General features: G+C 55.8%; 1 protein-coding gene across 7 annotated transcripts in view; it reads right to left on the reverse strand.

The window, feature by feature from the left end:
• Positions 1-917: 917 nt before the first annotated feature.
• HDLBP (high density lipoprotein binding protein) overlaps positions 918-24,176 on the reverse strand; it is a 69,065-nt gene continuing 45,806 nt past the window's right edge. For all 7 annotated transcript variants that reach the window (XM_072797036.1, XM_072797037.1, XM_072797041.1 and 4 more), the window contains 23 exons: positions 23,717-23,923; positions 23,415-23,630; positions 22,891-23,097; positions 22,614-22,721; positions 21,281-21,385; positions 20,858-20,936; positions 17,642-17,781; positions 15,982-16,086; positions 15,740-15,853; positions 14,813-14,899; positions 14,542-14,673; positions 11,943-12,161; positions 9,268-9,489; positions 8,968-9,186; positions 8,117-8,255; positions 6,437-6,591; positions 5,280-5,384; positions 4,993-5,127; positions 3,881-4,024; positions 2,371-2,556; positions 1,854-1,970; positions 1,489-1,617; positions 918-1,377 (listed from right to left, as the gene is read on the reverse strand). In XM_072797036.1, the coding sequence (XP_072653137.1) occupies positions 1,291-1,377; positions 1,489-1,617; positions 1,854-1,970; positions 2,371-2,556; positions 3,881-4,024; positions 4,993-5,127; positions 5,280-5,384; positions 6,437-6,591; positions 8,117-8,255; positions 8,968-9,186; positions 9,268-9,489; positions 11,943-12,161; positions 14,542-14,673; positions 14,813-14,899; positions 15,740-15,853; positions 15,982-16,086; positions 17,642-17,781; positions 20,858-20,936; positions 21,281-21,385; positions 22,614-22,721; positions 22,891-23,097; positions 23,415-23,630; positions 23,717-23,923 (3,357 nt within the window). In that variant the 3' untranslated portion in view covers positions 918-1,290. The remainder of the gene's footprint in view (positions 1,378-1,488; positions 1,618-1,853; positions 1,971-2,370; positions 2,557-3,880; positions 4,025-4,992; positions 5,128-5,279; positions 5,385-6,436; positions 6,592-8,116; positions 8,256-8,967; positions 9,187-9,267; positions 9,490-11,942; positions 12,162-14,541; positions 14,674-14,812; positions 14,900-15,739; positions 15,854-15,981; positions 16,087-17,641; positions 17,782-20,857; positions 20,937-21,280; positions 21,386-22,613; positions 22,722-22,890; positions 23,098-23,414; positions 23,631-23,716; positions 23,924-24,176) is intronic.

The following is a 24,176-nucleotide window of genomic DNA, read 5'->3' on the forward strand; positions in this document are numbered from 1 at the left end:
CTGTCAAGCAGCGGTCCGTCTGCTCCACGTCAGGGTCGGGGTGTGGCTGCGGCGCAGCCTGTGTGCCGGGAACACCAGCACCACGGGGGGGACAACGCGATGCGGCCCGGGCAGACGGCCCGTCGTCCTTCCCACACGACAGGGCACACGAGTGCCTCGGCGCCGCCCGGGCCTCTCCTCTCCGAGCGGACACAGCGGCCTCGGGGCACGGGTCTGACCCCAACGTCGCCCGCCGCGCAGCCCCGAAGGGCAGAGCCTCCCAGATCCGCACCCGCTCCTCCGGCCCCGCCGACGGGGCCCCTCTCTGCCCCGGGGCCACGCAGCCTGCCTCTCCGAGCCACGTCCCGGGAGCCGCTCACGGCACGGGGCGCGAGTCCGAGGGCAGCCCGGGGGCCCCAGTGCGCAGCCGACGTGCCGCCAGCAGGAACCGCTAAGCCGAGAGGCTGAGCGCCAGGGACCACGCCGCGCGGGCTGAGGTAGGAGGGAGGGGACTGCCCCCTGGCATGTGTGCGGGTGGGCCCGGGGGAGCAGCGGGGGCTGCGCCTCTGCCCTGGGGGCCACCCCGCCGTGTCGTGTCTCTCGGGCCAACGGGGCCACCGTGGCAGCCACGGCAGACCCGCCTCCAGGCGTCGCTCACCAGGCTTGGGGTCTCCAGTGCCGTGTGGTGCAGCAGTGGGGACACTTGGTGCTTTCAGGCCCCAACGCGTGTAAAGCCACGACCGCCCGAGAACCTGGGTCACCCTCTGCAGCTCTCCTTTGGGTGTGGGCGCTCCCAGCGTGCACACTGGTCCTCCTCCCCACCCTGCGTCTGCGCTAAGAGGGCTTTTTGGCAGCTGGAAGGTGGACTGCATTCAACAAGGAGGGTCTGGACGGCAGGCAGAGGGAGGAAAGGCAGCGGGAAAGGAAGAGGGCAAACATTTTGGCTTTTATAAAGTCAAGGAAATTTATTTCCTGAGGTCATGACACAGGAAGTAGACTCAGCCACAGCTGTGCAGCTCTCATCGCGGAGGCCCGAGCCTTACTGACATGCTGGATGAGCCAGGACGCTTATCGGGAAATGTCCAATTACCTCGTTAGTGTTCACAACAGTGGCGAGCCGTCCCAGAGCAAAGGTGTCAGGGAGCAGATCCTGAGCGCACGCGTGGTGCTGGCGCGCCCGGCTTCACTGCGAGACCTCGGGGAGGGGGAAGCGTCAATGTATGGAGGGTCCAGCCGCTGGGTCAGATCGAAACAAACCATGTGTGGTGGGGTTTGGGTCAGCAGGCTGGAGAGCTTTCTGCTTTTTGATCATTATCGTTTGGGGCCCCATGGGAGGGTCTTGGGGGCCACCTGAGCCCCAAAGCTAGGAAACTCTTCAGAGCTGCTCATATCCGGAGCCTGCAGGGGAAGGAGGGCACAGCTTTAGTAAGGACTCCTGCCCGAGCAGCTTCCCCAGCGGAGGGCCAAGCACCGCCCACAGGCGCTCCCACCACGCAGGGCACGGCTGACCTTCTCGCTGCTGTTAGCGGTCCAGGGAGCGTCCCGCACCACAAAGCCCTTGGATGGTGCCTTGGACTCCTCGTGGGCCGGTGGCTTCATGTACACCTGCAGTGACTCGCTGTCCACCACGTCGGCCAGCTGTGGGCACAGGTGGGGAGGGGGCGTCAGTCTGCACGGGCGCACGCGGCCATGCTCGCTTAGGCTCACGTACTCGGGGGTCCCCTGAGCAAGCCCTGAGCACGAGGGCTTGCTCGGGGGATCCCCCGCGCCTGGCCTGCCTCTGGGAGCAGACGCACATGGCCTCTGCCAGCCGGCCCAGGCCAGTGAGAGGCAGGGCGTCCCGCGAACAGGCCTGTGGCCCAGCGACAACTCACATATTCCTCCTCTAGGTTGAGGATGTGGTCGATGGCTTCTTCCACGTTCTCTGGGAGCCCCGTCACGGTGACACAGTTGGGGTCTGGGGCTCCAGTCTGCGGGAAGCGAATGTCCACCTGGAAGGAGCACACACAGCCGCTGAGGTGGCTCTGAGCACTCCGTCTGGGGTCTCTGGACCAAAGGCTCAGGGTTATGTGTGGCTGGAAATGGATCTTTAGTAAGTTTTCCCAAGTTAGCCTTGTTTTCTCAGGAGACAAAGGTCATGAGTCAGAGCTGCGCACACCAGGCCAGCTACAGCCGCCGCCGATCCACGCGGGGGCGTGCACCCTGCAGGCCTGTGCAGGACGCCGCCTCGCCTACCTAGAGCCGGGCGCCTGCAGCCCGGCAGTCCCCGGGGACCCGGCAACCGTCACGTGGAAGGAAGAACCTGGCAGAGCGGGAAGCGGGAAGCAGGCACCGTCCACCCACCAGGCTTCCAGGACTCGAGGACGCCCTTCACGTTTGGCCGGGACCCACCTTGAACTCATCCATGATTTTGCGGATGGCTTTGCCGCGGGCGCCGATGATGCGGGCGTGAACGCGGTGGTCCAGCGGGACGTCCTCAGAAACCATCTGTTCAAGTTCACCCACAATTTTCAAAATGGCGTCCCGGGCCGCTTCCGTGTTCTTTTCATACCCTGTGATCGTAATTTGGTCCTGGGGCTGAGAAAGGAAAAACCCGTCAGGAGAGGGGACGCTCCTAGGGATCCCAGGCTGGGAGCCCCACCACCGCAGACGCAGCTCTGCGAGGTGACGAGAGGCGCCACTGGCCGCGCGAGGCAGGCGCAAAGAGTGCCGGGCCCACGGAGCCCGTCGGTTCCCGCCCCGCCCCGCCCCTACTAAGGACGCGCACGGGAAACGAAAGCTGCGGGTGGGGGCAGAGCGCCGGGGCCGACACGAGGCACAGGAGGGGACCCCGGGCCCTGCACCTGGAGGCGCCTCCCTGGACACAGGGTCCCAGGCCCCGTGGCCGGCGCCCCACAGCCCCAGCGCGCCCAGCCCACGGCCTCCCTCCCACAGACGCGTGCACAGTGTGAGCACAGATGCGACTCGAGGCATAAAGAAAACGTGAGAACAGAATCACGCCCGTCAGCCACATTCTTTAAGGCAGGAGACCAGTGCACCTGCAGGACAGTGGGGCCAAAGGACCAGAGAACAAAACAGAAGAGCAGAAGCCTCGAGACCTGCCCAGAACAGGCAGCGAAGACTCCAGGAGACGGAGCAGCAGCCGGTCTCCCCACGGGCACCTCCCCAGACACCGACCACGACCCTTTGCCAACAAAGTCATCTTCATAGAGAAGAGCGTATGAAGAAAATGAGGCCGCCTGACCCTCTCTGGCTCGCGGAACATCAACCGCAGGGGCCTGAGCACCAAATAACAACTAAAAACGTGCTACTTAAGTAGAAAAGTTGAAAGAAAGAAACACAGCAAAGGCGAGAGGCTGGAAGAGCTAAATCCTCAGAATTAAAAACATTAAAAATTAAAGTCAGAGGGCGCCTGGCTGGCTCAGGCGGCAGAGCAGGCCACTCAACCTCAGGGTCATGGTTCGAGCCCCGCGTCGGGCGTACAGCTCGCTCACGCCCAGAGTAAGGAATAAAAAACAGCAGCAGGGGAAACACGTTGGTGAGATGCAGAGGCAGACAGAAGGACGCCCGCGGGCACGGTCAGGGCCAGGCCGGGGGCAGAGGGCAGAGTGGAGAGGCGGGGGCTGTGGTGCTCCCCGAGGGACTCCACCTGTGAGGACAACTGTGGGGGAAGGCCCCAGCTGGAGCCCCACCTGCCACCAGGAATGACCAGGGGGTGTGGGACAGGGACACCTCACCCAGCTGACGCGGCCCAAGACGCGGCCCAAGGCCTGAGCCAAAACCAGCTCCTCAGAGACCTGCTACTCCCCACGCACCTGGGCACACCCTCCGCTGCCCGCTCCCTGCTCCCGGGTCAGGAGGAGGCTCCAAGAGTCCTTCTGCCCCAAGCAGTCATCCTCACCTGGCTCCCATCGTCCTTATCGGGAAACTGGATGTTCACGTCATGCTCCAAGCGGATCTGCGTAATCACCGCCCCTTTTCTCCCAATAATTTTGGGATGGTATTTGGGGTCCACCGTGACGCTCAGTTTAAAGCTCCTTAAAGCCTACAGACGAGACAAGAGCAGAGTTGTCCAACTACCCCCGAAGGATGACCTTCACCGGCACGCGCAGCCACAGGCCACCGCCCCCTCCGCTTGGTCCTGGACCACCCAGGTATCCTCAGTGACAGAACAAAAGACACAGCTTTCCTGTTGGCCACTGGGCCACCCTGTACCCCCAGTTCAAGGACCCACTGTGACCAAGTACGCAGACCCTTCGGAAAAGGACCCCTGGGCACGGACAAGGCCGGCACATGGCGAGCTCTAAGCTCAACTTTCGGGCTGGTTTAGCAGGGATCTGATGAGTAAGTAGGAGCGTGTTCCGGGGCGTCTTTCAAGGCTGGGGTACAAGAGCAGGCCAGATGCTGAGACCGGGAAACACACGCAGCTGTGCGGGCCCCATCCCTTCACGACTCCAGGGAGTCTGCCCTGCAGGAGCCCGTCACCCGCATCGCCTGTGACAGGGCTTCAGGCGGTCACGACACCCAGCCTCACCGTGCACCACGCAGGAAACCCTTCAAACACCAGCCCTACAGGGGGGAGGTGGGTCTCAAACCCTCCTCAGGGCAGGGAAACCGTGCAGTGGGAAGGTCCACGTGGGCCCGCTGACGCCCGCCCTGGACCACACCACTCACGTTTGGGGTCTTTCGCAGCAACGGCTCCCGGGCCTCTCCAACCTTACCTTTCCTGTGCGGTTGGAAGCACCACAACATGGCACGTTTACTTTGGGAAAAAAAGCGCTAATTAAGAGGAAATCTAACTCTGCTGCGGTTACACGGAAGAGGAAAGTGCCACGCCCGTAACACTGCGTCTGAAGAAAAGCTCCCCTGACAGCAAGGCCTCTGGACGCAAACCGTGGCAGGCTGGCCAGGTGTGCCTCCTGCCACCCGGCTGCGGCGTGACCAGGGTGCTGGTGGGGCTCGGGCTGAGGGCCACGGCTCTGGAGGACGCCCCCGCAGCCGACGGACACCCACCCGGTCTTCCTGCTCGGCCTGCAGCTCCTTCACGCGCTCCAGCAACCCAGCCTTGGCCCGGTCCAAATTGGCGGCGAGGCCGGTGATGGCGATGATGTCGGACTGCAGTTCCGGCGCCGGCACGTGGATGTTCACCTACACGGAGACAGGGGCAGACCTGATGCAGACAGGGTCCCGCGAGAAGAAAGGGGGGCACCGTGCTGCGGCGCTAAGAGCAGGAACAGGGCACACGGCCAAGGGCGCCAGCTGCCAGCGGGGCTCCAAGGAAGAGCCGCAAACTGCCGTACCTCGAACTCGTCCATCATCTTTCGGATCCCGCTCCCCTTCTGCCCAATGATGTACCGGTGAAGGTCAAAGGGCACCTCCACTTCGATGGTGACAGGAACCAGCGCCTGCAGGGAAGACAGTCAGGGGCAGGCCTGAAAGCAAGCTCGGAGCACAGCGACCCCGTGAGAATTACAGAGAGCTTCCTGGAACCTTCCCTGCTGCTCACCTAGGCTCAGGACGCCCCCCAGGTTTTAACTCAAGGAAAACAGAAGAAAAGAGCATGGAACGCGGGGCTCCCTGGGTGGCTCACTTGGTTAACATCGGACTCGATTTCGGCTCAGGTCTCGATCTCGGTCCTGGGATCGAGTCCCGCAGCAGGCTCCACACTTGCGGGGTCGGCTTGGGGTTCTCTCTCCCCCTCTGCCTCCCCCACCCCCGATCCTAGACAAGCTCTCTCTCAAACAAATGAAAAACCCCATGGAATCCATTATGTAAGATTAATGCCAACAGAGCAAACTTTCAGACCATCGCCCCAAGCCTCTGCTCTTAAATGTGGCAGGCCATAGCCAGAAACAGAACAAACCAAACCCAAGAAGCACAGAGCACCCCGAGGCCCAGGGTGGGAACAGGGGGCTCACACACTGAAGCTGGCCCTGACTCCCGGCCTCACTGACGGCAAGGACAGCCTGTGGCCAAGCCAGGTGGGCTGCAGGGACGACAGCAGGGGACACCGGCTCCCCTGTTCTGCCTCCGCTCCGGCCCCACTGCTTCCCGCCCCCCACCCACCCTTCACTTCCACAGTCCCGTTTAACCATCACTTGACACCCGAGATTATTTTGCTCCTCCGTCCACCCCACATAAGCACGATCTTCCACACCGAGGTCCTGTAACACTTAAAACAGTGCCCAACAGGTAAGTGGCACTCAGGTAAGCACTTGCTCATCCTCACAAGCCTGAGCCAGATTGGGGTCACAACGCTATGGAAAAGGGAACCGAGGCTGGAGACCACACTCCCCCCTGCTGTCACCGAAACCTGTCAGTTCCGTGCCAGTCCACACCCCCCGGGGTGGGTGGCGGGCGCTATGCCCCCCAGAGTGCGAGCCCAGGTGCTCTCAGGGCAGCATCAGCGCACAAGGTCCAGGCCCATGCCTCCACGAGGGCAGCAGGCCGCACCCACCTCAAGGGCTTCCTTGGCGGCCTCACACTTTTCTTTCCGGCCAGAGATGATGATGATGTCACACCTCCTAGGGGAGCCGGGGTCGGCCTCTTTGGCATCCCTCCCGTCTCCGGCATCGTCACCGTTCTCCTGGACTGGCGGCTCGACGCTGTGAACTGGGGAGACGGGGGGAGGGGGCCAGCTCAAGGTGCTGACTCGGCACGCTCAATGCCAACACCTGTGGAGCACCCGCCACGTGCTGGCAGGTGGGGGAGGGAAGACCCGAATGCCCAGGCTACCTGGGAGGCTGGCACAGGGGAAGTGTGCTGCATGGTGGCCAGTGTGTCTGCAGGGCACAGAGACTACAGACCAAGCCCCAGGGTTGGGACACGGCTGCACAGAGGGGCCTGTGACACAGGCTGGGAGGGAAGAGGGGAGCCTCTGGTGCCAGGAAGCGAGAGAGCAAGCCTCGAGAGAGAAGGGACATGAAATGGGCCGCCGCGGCCGGCTGGTGGGGACCAGTGTGCACCTGAACACAAAAGCAAGGTTCAGGAACAAGAGCGAGCAAGCAAAAGAGGATGGCCTAAGCCATCGGTCCTGCACGCGGCTGGGGGAGGGTCGGGCTCTGCAGACGCATTCCAGACAGAATTTCAACACCAACAGAATTCGCGAACAGGATCACATGCGGTCAGATCGGATTCTGAGGCGCGTGCCAGTTCTCCCAAACAAGGGTTAAAAGTACACGCAAATGGGGCAGCCCGGGTGGCTTTGGCGCCACCTTCGGCCCAGGGCGTGATCCTGGAGACCCGGGATCGAGTCCCTCGTCGGGCTCCCTGCATGGAGCCTGCTTCTCCCTCTGCCTGTGTGTGTCTCTGCCTCTCTCTGTGTCTCTCGTGAATAAATAAAAAGACTTAAAAAAAAAAAAAAAAGTACATGCAAATGACTCAGAGCGAGTGACCGTGTGAAGGGTGTACGGGGAGAGAACACAGTCTGGATACTGAGATCTCTACCCTATGCGATATCCTTCATACCTACCCAAGAGCATCTGTACTCAGGGGAACAGAGGAGCTTCTATGGCCACGACAAGCTCCGGAGAGGACGGAGCACGTGGAGTGGACCCAGGAGGCCGCATGGTCACCAACTGGACTGCACACGTCAACAGTGACCGGCCAACAAAGACACACTTGGTTGCCACCGAGTGGGAGATGGCTCTCAGAACGTCGCCTCGGGACTGCCTACCACCCCACCCCGTCTCTGGGGCACACAGAACCAAGCCAACGCTGGGGCCGATGGGGCTGCCTGCCTCACAAGGCACGAGGCCTGCCAAGGAGGGATGCAGGGGGACAGGCAGCTGCAGCAGAAGCAGCACATCACACACGTTACTCGGGACCTGTGGGAAAACTCAGAACCAAACTCAAGGCGGTGGCTGAGTGGGGGGTCGGGGGTGGGGGGCGGGTTCGCTGTCTCTGGGGCCACAGGTGCTTTGCCCTCCTTTTGCCTGGTCACTAGCTGCGAGCCTGTGGACACCGGAAGGGCACCCATCGCCCTGCAGGAGCTGATAGAGCCCACCCCTTAGAGAACCTGTGGAACAAGTCCCGCGCAGCCCACCGCACTGCAGCACAGGGCAGGACGCAGCCCCAGGCGGGGCTCAGGCACACACCTGCTTCCCCACTCAGCACAGAGCTCACCGCTGGGACCCACCTGGGTTCTCCTCTCTGTCTGGGAACTTAATCTGAACATTATAGTCCCGAGTAATCTGCTGGATTCTGGAACCTTTGGGGCCCATGACAGAGCGATGAAACTTCTGGGGTATGGCACATTCTATGGTCACCTGGGCTTCCTGGGGGTGGGGTGGAGTGGGGTGGGGTGGGCACAGCAAGAAAGGAAAAAATAAAGGCAAAGGTTAATGGCTGAGGGCCAGTCACATCTGCACCCACTCAGTCCTCTCTACAGACACCTCCAGTGCTCCAGAACGACAGGGTGGACCGAGGAGGGGCGGGGGGCAGGACCCAACGGGGAGGCCTCCTGGTGCCATGTTGCTCAGAGACTAAGGAAGTACTGACAACTGTCGGCAAATGGCAGCAAGGCTGGCCGCCACCCAGAGTGCGAGTACAGCCCTTTCCTGTCTCTGGACACAGAGCCCCCCGGCACACATCACCGTTGGGTGCCGCCCCTCAAGGGTGGCTACGTGGGCCAGTGACCTGACTGCTGTGGCTGTGACTCCACGAGGAGGCGCTGGGCCTGACGGTCGGGAAAGTAGGTCTAAGGCCACAGCAAGGGGGCGCCAGGAGAGGGAAGCTCCCTCAGGGCTGATGTAGAAAACCCCAAACAGGTGGGTTCACTGACAGGCCCGCCCCCTCCATCTCCCTTCTTCCCTTGCAGGGAGAGACTGGTTCCTCGTGCAGATTGGATTCCATCATGTGTTTTAAAAAGCTGCTGTTCAGGGGCAGTAGACGGAGGCCAGAGGCTGAGAACCGAAGAGCCCCAGCCACTCCCTCTGTTTGCCCCTGGGTGTTGAGGCCGAGAGCCCCGCCACCCTCCCAGACACCTACCAGGTCCTCGATGATCTCCTGGATGCGCTTCTTGGCCGCCTCCACACAGTCCTTGGCACCCTTGAGGGTGACTTTATCGCTCTGTGTGCCAGAGCGCGGGAAGCTCACCATCACCCCACCATACTCTTCGGCGATCTCCCGCAAGACCTGGCCTCTCCGGATGACGAAATGGCGGTGGTGCTTGGGGTCCACTAGCATGCAGTCTTCCACCACGTTGTCCTATGGCATCGAGGGCAGGGAGAGTAAGGGACCCGCCGACCCTGCCTGAGGACCGCCACGGCACGGCTCCACGGGCCTTACCAGGTTCTGAATGAGGGCCTCCAGCTCCTTCTGGGCCTCCCTGACAGCGTCCTCCTTCCCTATGATGGTGATGAGGTCCTGGTCCTTGTCCTCGGCCGTCGGGAATATGATGCGGGCTCCAGTGTTGTCACGTACCTTGCGGATCTTGCCACCCCCTTTGCCAATGAGGAACTTGTGGTATTCTGGCTTCGCGCGGATGTCAACGGTGAAGCTCTTGGTTTGCTGTGGAGACCAACCCCGGGTACACCGGCCTGATGCTACCTGCCTGGTACACTGAGCAGGTGAATACGGAGGCCCAGACAACAACGGCCTCACCGAAACCCAGACGGGAAGTAAAGCCCCCTCTGCCGTCCAGAGACACCGAGATGGCTCAGAGCTTGTGCACGCAGAGCCCAGGCTGGCCACCACCCGCAGCGGTCCAGCCCTCACAGGCCACTCCCGTCCACAGGGAGGACCGGCGAGTGCAGCCTCGGGGTGCTGGGGAGAGGGGGCGCATCTGCACAGTGGCTAAGCCCACGGCACTCCGGCTCCTCCCCGAGTCCAGCCCTTCCACTGCTCGTGCTGCAGCGCAGCCCAAGGCCAGCCGTGCAGAGACGCAAGGCAGCCAAGGCCCTCATCTGACACCAAAAGGCCAAGGCTCAGCAAAGACCCCGACAGGACACCCTTTGAGGACGCCAGCTCCTCCGGCAGATTCAGCAGGAAGAGCACATGCGCCTCCAGGCGGACTCAGACCCACACGACACCCTTTCCTCTCCTTCCTTGTGTCCTGCAACCTGGCCCACGGCATGAGGAAACACAAAGGAAAAGAAAAGAGGGTCTGCAGCATGCTCAACAGTAATAAACAAATGAATTTTGTTATCTTTCAAATGCCGCTTTTCCAAACACCCTCGAGAAAATCGACTCATCTTCAGACACAGACACTGGCAAACAGCAGCGTGTTAAAAAGTTAATGAACGGGGCAGCCCGGGTGGCTCAGCGGTTTAGCGCCGCCTTCAGCCCAAGGGGCCTGATCCTGGAGGTCCCTGCATGGAGCCTGCTTCTCCCTCTGCCTGTGTCTCTGCCTCTATCCTTCTGTGTGTCTCTCATGAATAAATAAAAATCTAAAGAAAATTTAAAAAATAAATAAAAAGTTAACGAGCTAGGTCAGCCCAGCCCAGCAACATGATGAAGGACAGCACACTTAAACCAAGTGGGGTCATCCCAGAAACGCAAGTTTGCTTAAGTGTTAAACAAACAAAAAACGCTTAAAAAAAAATCTAATACATGTGCTTAAAAAAACGGAAACCAGGTTATCGTGTGGACAGATACAGAGAAGCTCCTACAAAGTCCCACCCCCGTTCCCACAGGAGCTCTCAGCAAACTTGTGGCAGAAGAGGAAACTTCCTCAACCTGACGGAGACCCACAGCTCACTTCCCACTCAAGTGAGGGACTGAGCACTTTCCCCCAAGTTCACCAACGAGGCACGGCTGTCCCCTCTCCCTGCTGCTACTCCACCGTGCCAGAGGCCCAGGCAACACAGTAAGGCCACACCTGCAGGCATACGGGTCAGCAAGAGAAACATCAGCTGTCTAATCAGAGAAGATATATTTTACTCAGAAAACTCACAAGAATCTACCAAAAAAAGTTACTGGAACTGAAAAGTGACTGGGTTACTGAACTTTAACCCAGATGCGTAAGACAAGGCCAATATAAAAAAGTCGAACGTGTTTCTACATGCTATAGAAACCGGAAATTAAAGTGAATGACAAAGTACCATTCAGGACAGCGATGGAATGCAAAACTGAGGATTTAAATCAAACAAAATATGAATGAGACCCTCATGCTAGAAAACTACAAAACCCCTATGAAAAATCAAAGACTTAAACTTGAAGAATGCAGACTGGAAAACCTTGAATTCTTGAGCTGTCGACTCTCCCCAGTCTGATCTTTAGATGCAACACAGTCCCAGCCGAAATCAAGCAGGACCACCACCACCCCCGCCCCCGGAAACCGTGAAGCTGGCTCCCAATCCGCACAGAAAGGCAAAGATGTACAAGAGCCAGAGCACGAAGCTGAAGGGCTCTGCCAGCCATCCCCTCCCTGTGCCGTTTCGGGGACACAGCAGAGTCCAGAAACAGACCCACACGTGGGTCCTGACAAGGAGGCAAAGGTGATTCCATGCAGAATTTTAGGGGGTGATGGCCAAAACACTGCCACTGCAGGGATGGTCACGTGAGTTTGTGTATGCTTACCAACGTCAGGTGTATATGCCAAGGAAAGGGAGGTTTTAGCGTCTATAAACCATACTTTAAAAAAAAACAAGGGCGCCTAGGTGGCTCAATTGTTTAAGCGTCTGTCTTCAGCTCAGGCCATTATCTCTGGGGCCTGGGATCGAGTCCCACACTGGACTCCCTGCTCTGGTGGGGGGAGACTGAGCCTGCCCCTCCCTCTCCCCTTGCTTGTGAGCTCTCGCTCGCTCTCATATACGTTAACAAAACAAAACCCCGTAAGCCAAACCAGTTTTCCCTATCACATGAGGTAGGCATTCGACCTGCCAAGGCCCTCTGTTCTGCAGCAGCAAAATCAAAGACACACAAAGGTATCTGAAGCAAGTTCCTGACCTGCCACCAGGACAAGGCAAGGATTTCTAACAAGGGACAGACACAGCGTCACCGCCCCCAGGCGTGAGGCTCACCTTTTCCTCGGCCAGGTGCAGGAGCTGCTTCTTGGCCTTCTCCACGTCCGAGGCGGGGCCCCTGATGACAACTGTGTCACTTCCCGAGCCCTCCACAGGGAAGTGAATGTGCACCCCGCCGCACTCCTCCATGATGGAGCGGATCAAGCGGCCCTTCGTGCCGATGAGGGAGTTATGCAGCTTGGCAGGAATCGAGACCTCCAGCTCAGCTATGTTGGCCTGAAAGGACACAGTCTGTGAGGTGTGGGACACGGGATGGCACGCCCATGCAGAGGGGCCTGGAGCCCTTGTGGGCACGTGTGTGGGTGGACGTGGGCTGGGGGCACAAGCGGTTCACACCGCATACAAGGAAAGTCTCCAGGTCCCACCAGGGAGCAGCTTCACTTTTTTAGTCCTCTCAGTGCCCAAGGAGACACCACCCAGATGCCCACGGATCGTGAGCCTCTCCTATTAAAACCCTGCCTCCATTAAGGTGAAACAACAGGGAGCAAATTTACCCTCCACAAGAACCAGGGGTGTTGACACTGGGGACAGGAAGCAAGCAAGGGGACCCGACGGCCTGGCGAGACCAGGCTGGCAGAAGCCCCGGGAGTGGAAGACTGCTCCCAGGCTGACCTGTGCGTGGGATGGGAAGAGCCCGGCGTCACGTGAGAAGGGACCACAGGGCACAGCACCATCAACACTGAGCCACTGGGAGCAGGAGGGCCTCAGCTTGGGGGTGGGCAGGGATGCTCAAAACCAGGCACTGCTGTGACCCCCACACCTCACGTGTCTTAAGAGCGAGCCCGAAAAGGAGCAAAGTATCTCAAAGGCACAGTCTCACTGGAAGACGGTCTAGCACTTCGTTACAAAGCTAAACACACTGCGACTGCATGACCCCACTTACTACTTTATACTGAGTGCAAGCAGCCAGTGTGAAGCAGCGACACGCTGTGGGGCCTGGAGGCTGGGGATGCAGACAGAGAGACTTGGGTGATGAAGGGGACGTGCGGGGGTGAGGGCACAGGTCTTGCAGCCTCTCAGGCTGCCCTGCAACCAGCACAGTCACTTGGAGACAGGGTCTAGGGGGAGGATAGACACTAGAAACCCTAATACGATCACTACAATAAAAGCCACGTCCAATAAGCCACAAAAGGAGATAAAAGGAATAAGATTATCGTTTTAAATCCTAAAGCAGGCAGAAAAAGAGAGCAAAGTAGATCGAACAAATAGAAAACAAATGCAAGACGGTGCACCAAAACCCAGCTCCATAAAACTACCACGTCAAGGTGACCAGTGGGTCAGGGAGGTGTTTACATGTACGTTTTCTGTTTGAGGAGATGAGAACGTGCTGGAGATGACGGTGACAGTCACACAACAGTGAATGCATTTGATGCCCCTCGGTGTACACTAAGGTGGTAAATTTTGTTACATTTTCCACAGTTCTAAAAGCTAAAAACTGACATCTAACCACACTTACTACATATATGTAGCGAAACATGTACCGCATAACACATGATACGAAGAATTACTAATGTAATTAAATGCAAACACCTCTATTTAAAAGGCAGAGACTGGGGCGCCTGGGTAGCTCAGTAGGTTAAGGTCTCCGTGTTGATTTTGGCTCAGGTCATGATCTTAGGGTCATGAGATTAAGCCCTGCGTGGGGCATTGTGTTCAGCAGAGTCGGCTTGTCCCTTTCTCACTGCTCCTCCTCCCGCTAATAAATAAGGTCTTTAAAAAGCAGAAATTATCAGATTGAATAAAAAAAGCAAGATGCCTAAAAGAAACCTACTTTAATGAAAAGAAGTGTATCTCAGAACAAAGACCACTACCAGAAGTGGAAAAAGGTTAATTTTATAATGACGTAAGTTCTCTATATCAGGAACATGAAAGACCTCACCACAGTGAAAGCACAATCTGGGGAGTATTATGAAAAATTCTATGCTAAAAACCTTGACATCGTAAATAAAAATCTCTTGAAAGAAAACCTGTAAGTCTTAGGCGAAAAGCAACGTGATATGTCCACATAGGGACCTATCACCCAGCGACGAAACAAAACAGTACAGACACACAAGACAACACAGACGCATCCCAACACTTCTCCAGGTGAAAGCACCTAGAGCTCTGAGAGCAAACACCACGATTTCTTCTGTACAACGATGTAGGCAGCTGGACCTAATCCCCCGTGGCAGAAAGCAGTCGAAGGACTGGACAGGCAGAGGGGGGCCAGGGGCGGGCAGGACAGAGGGAGGTACCGAAGGGGCAGGAGGCCATCTCCGGGTGGGGGATGTGCTCACTAGCTGGACTACGGAGAGCCCATGGAGGTACAACATCTGTCAAAACTCGTCCAGCTGTACACGTTAGTAAACAAGCAGTTCCTTGCACATTAATTTTTCAAAAATTGAAAAGAAATTTACTGTTCTGCCTCGCGGAGCAGATGACTTCCAAGCACCCATGTGCAGTGCTACTGGTCAGGCCTGATAGTGAGCACCGCCACGGGCCTGGCACTGCCGTGGGGAGAGCTGGCCTCCCCCACCCCGCTTGCCCGAACCCCCAGGCTATCAACCTCGGGGGCTGGGGAGCCCGGTGCGTGCCCGGTCACCCAACACCCCATTACCAGGTCTTTTTGGATGGACAGGATGCGGCTCCGGGCGGCCTCACAGTTGGCCCGCTTGCCTGTGATGATAATGGTCTCTGAATTGCTGTTCTCAGCTGGAAGGTCAATCTTAGTGTTGCTTTCTTCCCGAATCTACAAGGAGACGGAGAAACATGAGAAGCGGCTTCCCAGCTGAGACACTTGGGAGCCCAGGGCTGGAAAGTAAGGCTCCCCTCCTGCGATGCTGAGCCAGAATGGCACAGGGCGAGGGGAGCCAGGATTCAGGGGTCACCTTCTTAATGTTTGCGCCTCCTTTCCCAATGATGTTCTTGTGAAATTGTTTGAAGATCGGAACAGAAATTGAATAGCTATTTTCCACCTTAAAAACAAAAGAGGTGACACAATTAGCCATCATGCTGGTCAGCAAAGTGTCCCTTCATCCGGAAGGGAGTATGACAGGACTCGCTATTACAACACACACGCTTGTCTCCCACTAGGACCTCTGACCTTCCCACGGGAGGACAGCTTACCCGACAACTAGCTAACCTGGTGGGCTGCTGTCGACTGACGCAAAGCCACCTTTATAAAAAGTGGCTCCCAATGGAACTTGCCACCGGCTCAACGCAAGCTCCGTAACCCAGAAGCAGTGGGTTAGAACGTGCCAGTGCCCACCTGACATCTGGGTAGGAGGGAGTCCTGGCCACCATGCTGAGACAAGTGAGCCCACTACACGCATCGAGGTGGCACACAGACCCCGCCGCTCTGGGGCAGTTGTGAGCTCGGCCCGAGCCCCACGAGAAACCACAGAAGCATGAGCCCATCTGCAGCCTTCTCATCCATAACCACCCTCAGCACTTTCCAAACTGCTTGTTCCCATCCCAGCTTCTTAAGAAGGTAACAAATCAACGAATGGCTCTCCACACTGCCTATGCAAATCCCCCTCCTGACGGGATGGGACAATTTATCCAGATGGCTGAAGAGCCCTCGAGGAAACAAGGAACCTGGCACCCCGCTTTAATTCCACGGCACACTCAAGTCCTAACAGTTTCTGCCAGTCTAAACACCTGGGGTAAAGAGGGATGGCACCACTACGTCGACGGCAGACCACTGCAGTGCCCCAGGGTGCTCCCTGCAGCAGGGGTTCTGATGGGACACGAGCCCCATGCCTCTCTGCCACCGGTAACGCCATCACAACAGAGGATGGAAAACATCCCCCTACCAGATCTGCCACCATCTTCTGCATGTATTTTGTGCATTTTTCCACCTCATTCTTGGGCCCTCTGAGTTGAACAATATCACTTTTTTGTGCTGGGTCTGGAAAGTTGATGATAACCTGCAAAAAAACCATCACAAATTCAACTTCGGTTACTGGTAACGACTAGATTCCAAAATCCTGAATCTCTCCAAGTGCCAATTAATCCCCTCTAGAGGGCCTGAAGAATTCCACCGGGAGATCTTTACCTCTGGGAATTTGTCACGAATTTCACGGATCCGTTCACCCTTCTGCCCAATGATTGTGCGATGGAATCTCTGCTCAATGATCAGGTCCTTGGTGCGCTCGTTTTCCTAAAAACAAAATTCAAGTATATGACATTAGAGCGAGGGGCTCCCAGGAGCCCGGGGAGCCCGGGCAGCACAGCACTGCTCTGAAGTATTCCCAGGAGTCACCGGCTAGTGGAGAGCACCCACTAGAGGACACCTGTTTCCCCAACAACACAGGCTGAGCGTTATTCTCCTGAATGAGGTGCAATTCAACAAGCATAGGACCGACTCTTCAACTGAAAGTGCTACAGCAAGTAGCCTTCATCACCCCAGCAGCTCACCTAGTGCTTCTGTGTTGACAAGAACAAGAGACCTTGAGACCTAACACTCACAGAACAGGCAGTGATCCTTGCTCCACACAGCGTGGTTCAGACCACTGCTCTATATGGATACTTAAGAAAGACTAATTGAACACCGGGCACTAAACTTGCATGGTTCTCACCCTCCTCCAGGTCTCACTAAAATGTCACAAGACCTACAAAGGAATAAACAGACCTGGCATAAAGGAAAAAACACTACAAGCCAACCATGTGAAAGGATTCAGGAGATCCTGGATTAGACTGGCACCAGGCAAAGAAAAAAAAAAAAAGACTGGCACCAGGCTGACAGAGCAATAAGGGCTCAGTAATTCAACACAGGTGCAGGACACTCCAGACCAAGGGGCTCTGGCCAGACAATGGAGGCCGGCCACCTGCGCTGGCCTGCAGCAGAGCACAGGGAAAAGCCTACTGTCAAAAGGGGGCCTTGGGACGCCTGGGTGGCTCAGCAGTTGGGCTTCGGCTCAGGGTGTGATCCTGGAATGCCTGGATCGAGTCCCACATTGGGTTCCCTGCAGGGAGCCTGCTTCTCCCTCTGCCTGTGTGTGTGTCTCTCTCGGCCTCTCATGGAGAAATAAATAAAATTAAAAAACAAACAAACAAGAAGGGGGCCTTGAGGAGCGGCTCCAGGCTTGGGCACCTGTGCCAGGTGGTGAAAAGGTGGCAGCAGACACAAGGGCCTCCCTCCTTGCCCCAAGAAGCACGTGCTTTGCCCTGCCCTGCCCGAGGCTTTCCTGATACTCTGCACAAGTCTACACTAAGCTACAGTCACTCGGGCAGCATGGAACTCCTCTGGATTCTGAAAGGCGCCCCTGAGACCCTTACATGCAGCCCAAGTAGAGAGTCACTGCTCGTGATCTGCGCCTGAGTCACACAATCACGAAAGGCACAGCAGTGTGGGCAGCTTAGCCCAGGGGAGTGGAGTGCTTCAGTCTGGCAGCGGGGGCAAGGCCCACCCATCTCCACCCCCAGAGCTGCAGACAACCACACAGCCGGGATTTTTAACCTTAGCTGCACATGGGAGTCTCCTGGGTACTTTTAAGAATTGGCATTTCAATTGGCCTCACAGACTCGGGTTGGGCCAAGGCTGAACACCCCCCACCCTCCCTCTGTATAGCACCTGGGCCCCAGCGAGTTAGAGACGCTCCCGAGTGAGACCCATTCTTGAGAACCGGGGGTGAAAATAATGCTACTCCACAGATGCACCCAACAGAGAGAGGTACGCACGCTCCTTCCCGGCAGTACCCGGCCACACGTCTTACCATTCGAGAGGCGAGCTCCAGCAGCTCTCGCTTGGCCTGCTGCACACCCTGTGGGTCCCCCTCGATGCGAATCAGGTTGCTCTTCTCACTGTCAGGAGGGATGCGCACCGACACCTTGTACTGGTCTTTGATTCTGTTTACTGAAGAATATAAAAAGAAACACATTTTGGACTCAGTTTCTACTGTGTTCCACCACTGACTAACAACCTAGCAGAACAGGGCCGAACCCCAAACAACCCTACCAGTCACCCCACAAGCAGAGGGTGATTAGGCCTCCACAGCAAGACTTTTGATTCTCTCAAATGAGCTGCTTATGGTCTCCACCTGGATCAACCACACCAGTGTCACCCTGACATTATCCTGCGGCGGATGGTGAGGACCCCTCAGTGTGGGGGGCTTAGCTAGTCTGGGGTATGGTGGGGGCTTTAAAATACTTAAAAGATCACAGGTATTTCTTTCTTTCTTTTTTTTTTTTACTTTGGAACTTTTACTCATGTACTGATCACCTGGGAAATAACACAACGTGTAGTTGACACATTTCAAAGAATTATTCACTGATACTACCTTTTTCATCAGTAGAGAAAGTATTAGAAAGCTTTTTAAAATTTGAATTCAATTAATTAACATACAGTACATTAATTTCAGAGCTAGAGGTCAGTGATTCATCGGTCTTATATGACACCCAAGTGCTCATCCCATCACATGCCCTCCTAATGCCCATCCCCTAGTGACCGTGTCCCCCCACCCCCTCCCTCCAGTGACCGTCAGTATGTTTCCTATGTAAGGGTCTCCCATGGTTTGCCTGTCTCTGATTTCGTCTTTATTTTTCCTCCCTTCCTCTATGCTCCTGTTTGGCTTCCTAAATTCCAAATAGGAGTGAGATCATGTAACTTTCTCTGACGTATGTCACTCAGCATGATGCCCTCCAGCAGTTCCATCCACGTTGAACCAAATGGTGGGTATTCATCCTTTCTAATGGCTCAGTGATATTCCATCATATATAAACCACATCTCCTTTATCCCTTCAACTGCTGAGGGACATCGTGGCTCCTTCCACTGTGTGGCTATTCTGGACATTGCTGCTATGAACATGGGGGTGCAGGTGTCCCGGCGTTTCACTGCATCTGTATCTTTGGGGTAAATCCCCAGCAGTGCAATTGGGTCATAGCGTAGCTCTATTTTCAACTCTTTGAGGAACTTCTGCACACTGTTCTCCAGAATGGTTGCACCAGCTTGCGTTCCCACCCACAGTATAAGGAGGATCCCCTTTCTCTGCAGCCTCCCTAACACTTGTTTCCCGTCTTAGTTTTAGCCATTCTCACTCGTGTGAGGTGGTATTTCACGGTGGTTCTGATGTGTATTTCCCTGATGCCCAGTGATGTGGAGCATTGTTTCGTGTGTCTGTTGGCCATGTGCAGGTCTGCTTTGGAGAAATGTCTGTTCATGTCTTCTGCCCATTTCTTGACTGGATTGTTTGGTTTTTGGGTGTTGAGTTTGGTCAGTTCTGTGAAGATCTTGGATACCAGCCCTTTATCAAAGATGTGTCATTTGCAAATATCTTCTGTTCCGCAGGCTGCCTCTGGGTTTTGTCCACAGTTTCCGTTGCTGCAGAAGCTTTTTGCCTTAATGAAGTCCCAATAGTTCATTTTTGCCTTTGTTTCCCTTGTCTTTGGAGACGTGTCTAGCAAGAAGTTGCTGTGGCTGAGGTCAGAGAGGTGCCTGCCTATGTTTTCCTCTAGGATTTTGATGGTTTCTTGTTGTGTATGCGTCAGAAAGTGTCATTCTTCTGCATGTGACTGAATTCTCCCAACACCATTTGTTGAAGAGACCGTTTTTTTCCCACTAGATGTTCTTTCCTGTCGAATTGACAATAGAGTTGAGGGCCTATTTCTGGGTTCTCTATTCTGTTCCACTGATAAAGATCCCAGGTGTTTCTAATGTGGCAACAAGTTTGGGAACCGAACCACTATTCCCAAGTCACAAAACTACTCTCAAAAACCAAAAGTAAAACCAGTGAAAATCACAAGGCTTTACATTAACTTTACATTTACTTAACTCCATGGAGACCATACTGCTGCCTAGAGAAAGTCCACTATCAGCCCAGATCCAAATCAAGTACTTCACTGTCTTTGCAAAACAAGAGGAATGAGAAACCCCTTTTCTGCCACTTTTGGACAGAGCCCAGGGTCTGTGGTTAGAGAACCATTCCCCACTCCCTGGAGAGGCCTCATCCCAGGAAATAAGGGAAGCACTCTGCCCAAGATCTGCCGGGGTCGCCGAGGAGAGTCATGAGCACATGCAGAGACAGCCAAAGCCAAGGAGTCAGAAGCGAGCAGGAGACTTCAGATCATGAAGGAAAGGGGGGTGGAACCAGAAAACAGATCTATTCTAAACCCCCACACTCCTAGGGAGCAGACACCAGAAATGAACTTCAGAACCACACTTCCTTATGGTCTTTTAGGAAGACACCGTCCAGTTAATTAAGACAAAAACAAAAGCAAGCTACAGTGCGTGCAAGGAAGCACCAGCAGCTTCTGTGGACTCTCACTACCATAGGGTAAAGCAGCCAGGAACTCAAGACTGACACCAAATACAGCAGAGCTGACAAGCTTACGCTTACTACGAACAATCACAGGACTAAGGCAAAAACCAAAGAGGGCCCAGTCACAGGGCATTCTGTGTAGACAGCTGGGTTCCCTGCCCCCTGGACGGATGCAGGCTGGGAGGTGTGCTATCCTCTCACCTACCTCCCGCTGCAGCTGAGACAGCGGACAGGGAGTGCACCGTGGCGTGCAGGCTGGCCTCACAGGCAAGCAGGGCCCTGGGTGTGTCTCAGATAACGCTCTCAACCTGGGCAGAGCACTCACTCAGCACGCTTCCAGCAAACCACTCTCACACTCCTGGTCTGACAGGGCTCACCGGGGACGCAGTGTTCCCAAGTGCCCCCAAGGAACCCTCCTGTGCACCGAGAGACACGCCCGTGAGCCTGGACCTTTCCTCCTCCTGGGGGAGCCCCGCCAGGGGGGCGTTCAACAGCGATTCCAGAAGGACAGCAAAACTAGGGATGTCGCCCCACCAGGCTCAGGGGCGCCTTCACTGTGGCCTCTGACCAGGCCGGTCAAGGTTGCCTCCAGACCAAACAGAGCCCGAGGGGCAGATGAGGACACCCAGTCAGAAACCATGAGCCTTTCTCCCACCACGGTCACCCTCACTCACTGTTGGCCCCGCTCTTCCCGATGAGGTGTCTGTGGAACTTGTGGTCCACGTTGATCTCTACATAGTCCATCCGGTTGATCTGCAAGGAGAGAACACAATGTGTCCACAGACAAGCTCTTGAGGCCACACCAAAGCCTGCAACCTGGCAGCTGTTGCCCCTTTTGTCACTTAACTGGCAGTCTCTGTTCCAAGACAATCATTCTGGCCCCACTGGAAGATCCTTCTCTAAAACAAAACCTCCTATACCTATGACTCTTCCGACTTTGCCCACTTGAACGGTTTCACAACTCATGATTCACTCCTGGGGGGGCGGGGGTCGTCCCCAGGCTGGCCCACCCATGTGACATCTCACAGGCCAAGCAATGACAACCTGGATATGTCCCTACTGCACCAGCACCCAGGACGTGCAAAGGGGCACCTTACCAAGTCTTTGACCATGGCTTCGATCTGTTCCTGAGCCACGTTTACATCCTCTGTGGGACCTTCCAGGGTGATCTTGTCCTCACCCTCTGTGAACTCAATGTGAACCTACCACACCAAAATAAGGGAAGAGACAGTCAAGACAGCATGGCACGGGGCAGTGCCCTCCAAGAACCATGCGTGCTTTGCTGAGGCAGTGGCCAATCCCCCCTGCTTCATACAAATGCATGTCCACAGACCCGCAGAAAGCTGAAGAGGGCAGCTGGGGGGGGGGGGGACACCTGTTATTCGGGTACTAAATATTACGGTCTAATCTTCTTCTGTTCACTAGCTATGGGAACTGTGAAATCCTCCATGATGTGCCACAGAATAAAACCGCATCAACACCAACTGTCATCCCCATTCCCTGTACCACTTCCACTATTATGGGGCCTTTTTTTTTTTTTTTTTTTTTAAGAGAGAGAGAGAGAGAAAGAGTGTGCAAGCACATGCACCCCATTAGGGGGATGGGCAGAGGGGGAGGGAGAAGACCCCACCCTGGGTACAGTCTGAAGCGGGGCTCGATCCCATGACCCTGAGACCTGAGCTGAAATCAAAGGTCTGACCGGCAATCAACAAGTGGTTCATGAACCACTCAGGCGCCCCCTGGGGCCACTCTTCTTTGCTTGCAAAACAAATGAGACAAGGATCAGGGATGGAATTTTAATCTGCGTACAGCTAGCTGCCCAAAGGTGGTCCATGGGCAAGGCCAGCCCTGTCCTCATTTATAACACACCAGGCAAGACAGTGACATGGGACAAGGGTGGTAAGGAGAGTGGCCCCATGAAGCCACTGCATGTGCGAGCACCAGGGCTCGGAGCCCAGGAAAGCGGAAGGACTAAGAAGTCACTTGGAAACCAAGTGTGAGTAGGAGGACAGTCCAGCGGACGTGTCCTCTGGCCAGCCATCCCACACATGTTCACTGGGAGCTGCAGTGGTTGCTGGAAAACTGGGAGGGCATCAAGGACGGAGGTGGAAAGCATCAAGAGGCCGTAACTCCAAGCTTCACACGAGCTGCGCACCCATAACTAGCAGGAAGTTACCCTGCCCTAACAGACAATGGGGACGAGTGCTAGGGTAGTCACGAAACCCAACAACACACACAATCTCTGGTTAAAAAGGTTGAAAGAACGGCAGAGGTAGTTTTAGGAATTCATCTTCATCTTCCTCAGCCCACTGTGGAAACCGTGACACACACACAACGTGCCACGCCCAGGCCACGCCCAGAACAGAAACCTCAGAAACGTGATGACAAAAGCAAGAAGGACTCAGCAACTAATTCCCGATGCCTCCTCACCTTGGGCATCTGCTGAGTGATTTTGGCCAGGTTCTGCCCTTTCTTGCCAATGATGAATCGGTGAAGCCAGGAAGGAGCAGAGACGGAGGACACTGTAAAACTGTTGGCCTAGGAAACGAGGAAGCAGAAGGTGGGGCTGCGCGGTCGCGGTTGTGTGCGTGTGTCCCCCAGAGCTGGGCCGCCCGCTAGGACCCCGAGGTGCGTGAGCGCTCCCAGAAGGGCAAGTATGGAGTCCGGCCCTTCACGCAGAGCTGGGACCCACTCCTGGAGCAGTTACCTTGGCATAGACTTCAGTCAGGGCCTGCCCTAGCTTTTCAGGCTCGCCTCGCAGTATCACAGTCTCCGAGATGCTATCTGAGGGTGGGATCTCCACCGAAACTCCTGTTCTTTCCAGGATCTCCTGTAACGAATTGCCTTTGGGCCCGATGACATACTTGTGCTGGGATTTCTTCACCTCCACAGCGATGGTGGTGGTCTTCTTTTTCTAAGTAAGAGCACGATAAGGGCATTAGAGGGAAGGGCCCATGAGGACCAAAAGGGGAGGGAACAGGATGCAGAGCCCTCGACCGCACCTCTGAGCCCCACAAAGTGAAGAAGGGGAAGAGCTCATGTGCAGAAACTCCTCTGATCAAGAAGGACTGGGTTTCTCCTCCTAAGAATCACCTCAGAATTTAGTCATGCCCAGATGAAGATGGCAGCTTCCAAGAGGTGAAGACCCCCGAGTCCCCTCCATACCTCAAAGAACGAGGTTCAGACCCCACAGCCCGCCAGAGTGAGCTATGCTCTCTTCCCCATTGTTACCTTCTCCTCATAAATCTTCTTGATGCGAGCCACAGCCTGAGCCAACTGCTCCTTCTCTCCAGTGAAGACGATTTCTGTCCGGTTGACGCTGGGCGGGGGGATGTTGATGCGCGTCCCTGTCTCCTGCATGATCTCGCCAACCAGTCGGTTATAAGGCCCGGCGATGAAAGGGTGGAATGCCTTCTCCACCTCCAGCCTCTCGACAGCACGTTTGTCCTGGAAAGGACAGGCCACAAGCATGAGGGCACGGCTGTGGGGCTGAGGCCGGCACACACACACACCAAGCCCTCAGCTGGCCCCACCTGCTCAGCAGAGATGAGCAGGACCTCGTGGCGAGCTTTCTCGATGCCTTCTTTGGTGCCGGTGATCCGGATCTGATTGCTGGCGTCATCTGGGCGCGGGATCTGGATTTTGGTTGCAGTTTTCAGCTCCAGGTCTTGCAGCTTCTCTCCATTTTTGCCAATAACAAAGCGGTGGTGCTCTTTGGGAATGGCAACAGTCGCTGAGGCCTAAAACAGGTAAAGAACCAAAGATGGTAGCTGTCTTTGTAGGTTCTGAAAACATGTATTTCTCCACGACATTGTCTCTGGCTGAAAGGCTGTTCTTGCCTAGCCAACCTCAATCCATCCCTCAGAACAGTCTCAAGTTAAACATCATGTTCTTGGGGAAGCGTACCTTGACCCCCAGGCTAGAAAAGTTCAAGCGCGATACATTCAGATGGCCCCATGCGACCACCCTGAACTTGTCGTAAGGATTTAGTGG

Source organism: Canis lupus, chromosome 24 (genome assembly GCF_048164855.1).
Source record: "Canis lupus baileyi chromosome 24, mCanLup2.hap1, whole genome shotgun sequence".
NCBI classification, from domain to species: Eukaryota; Metazoa; Chordata; class Mammalia; order Carnivora; family Canidae; genus Canis; species Canis lupus.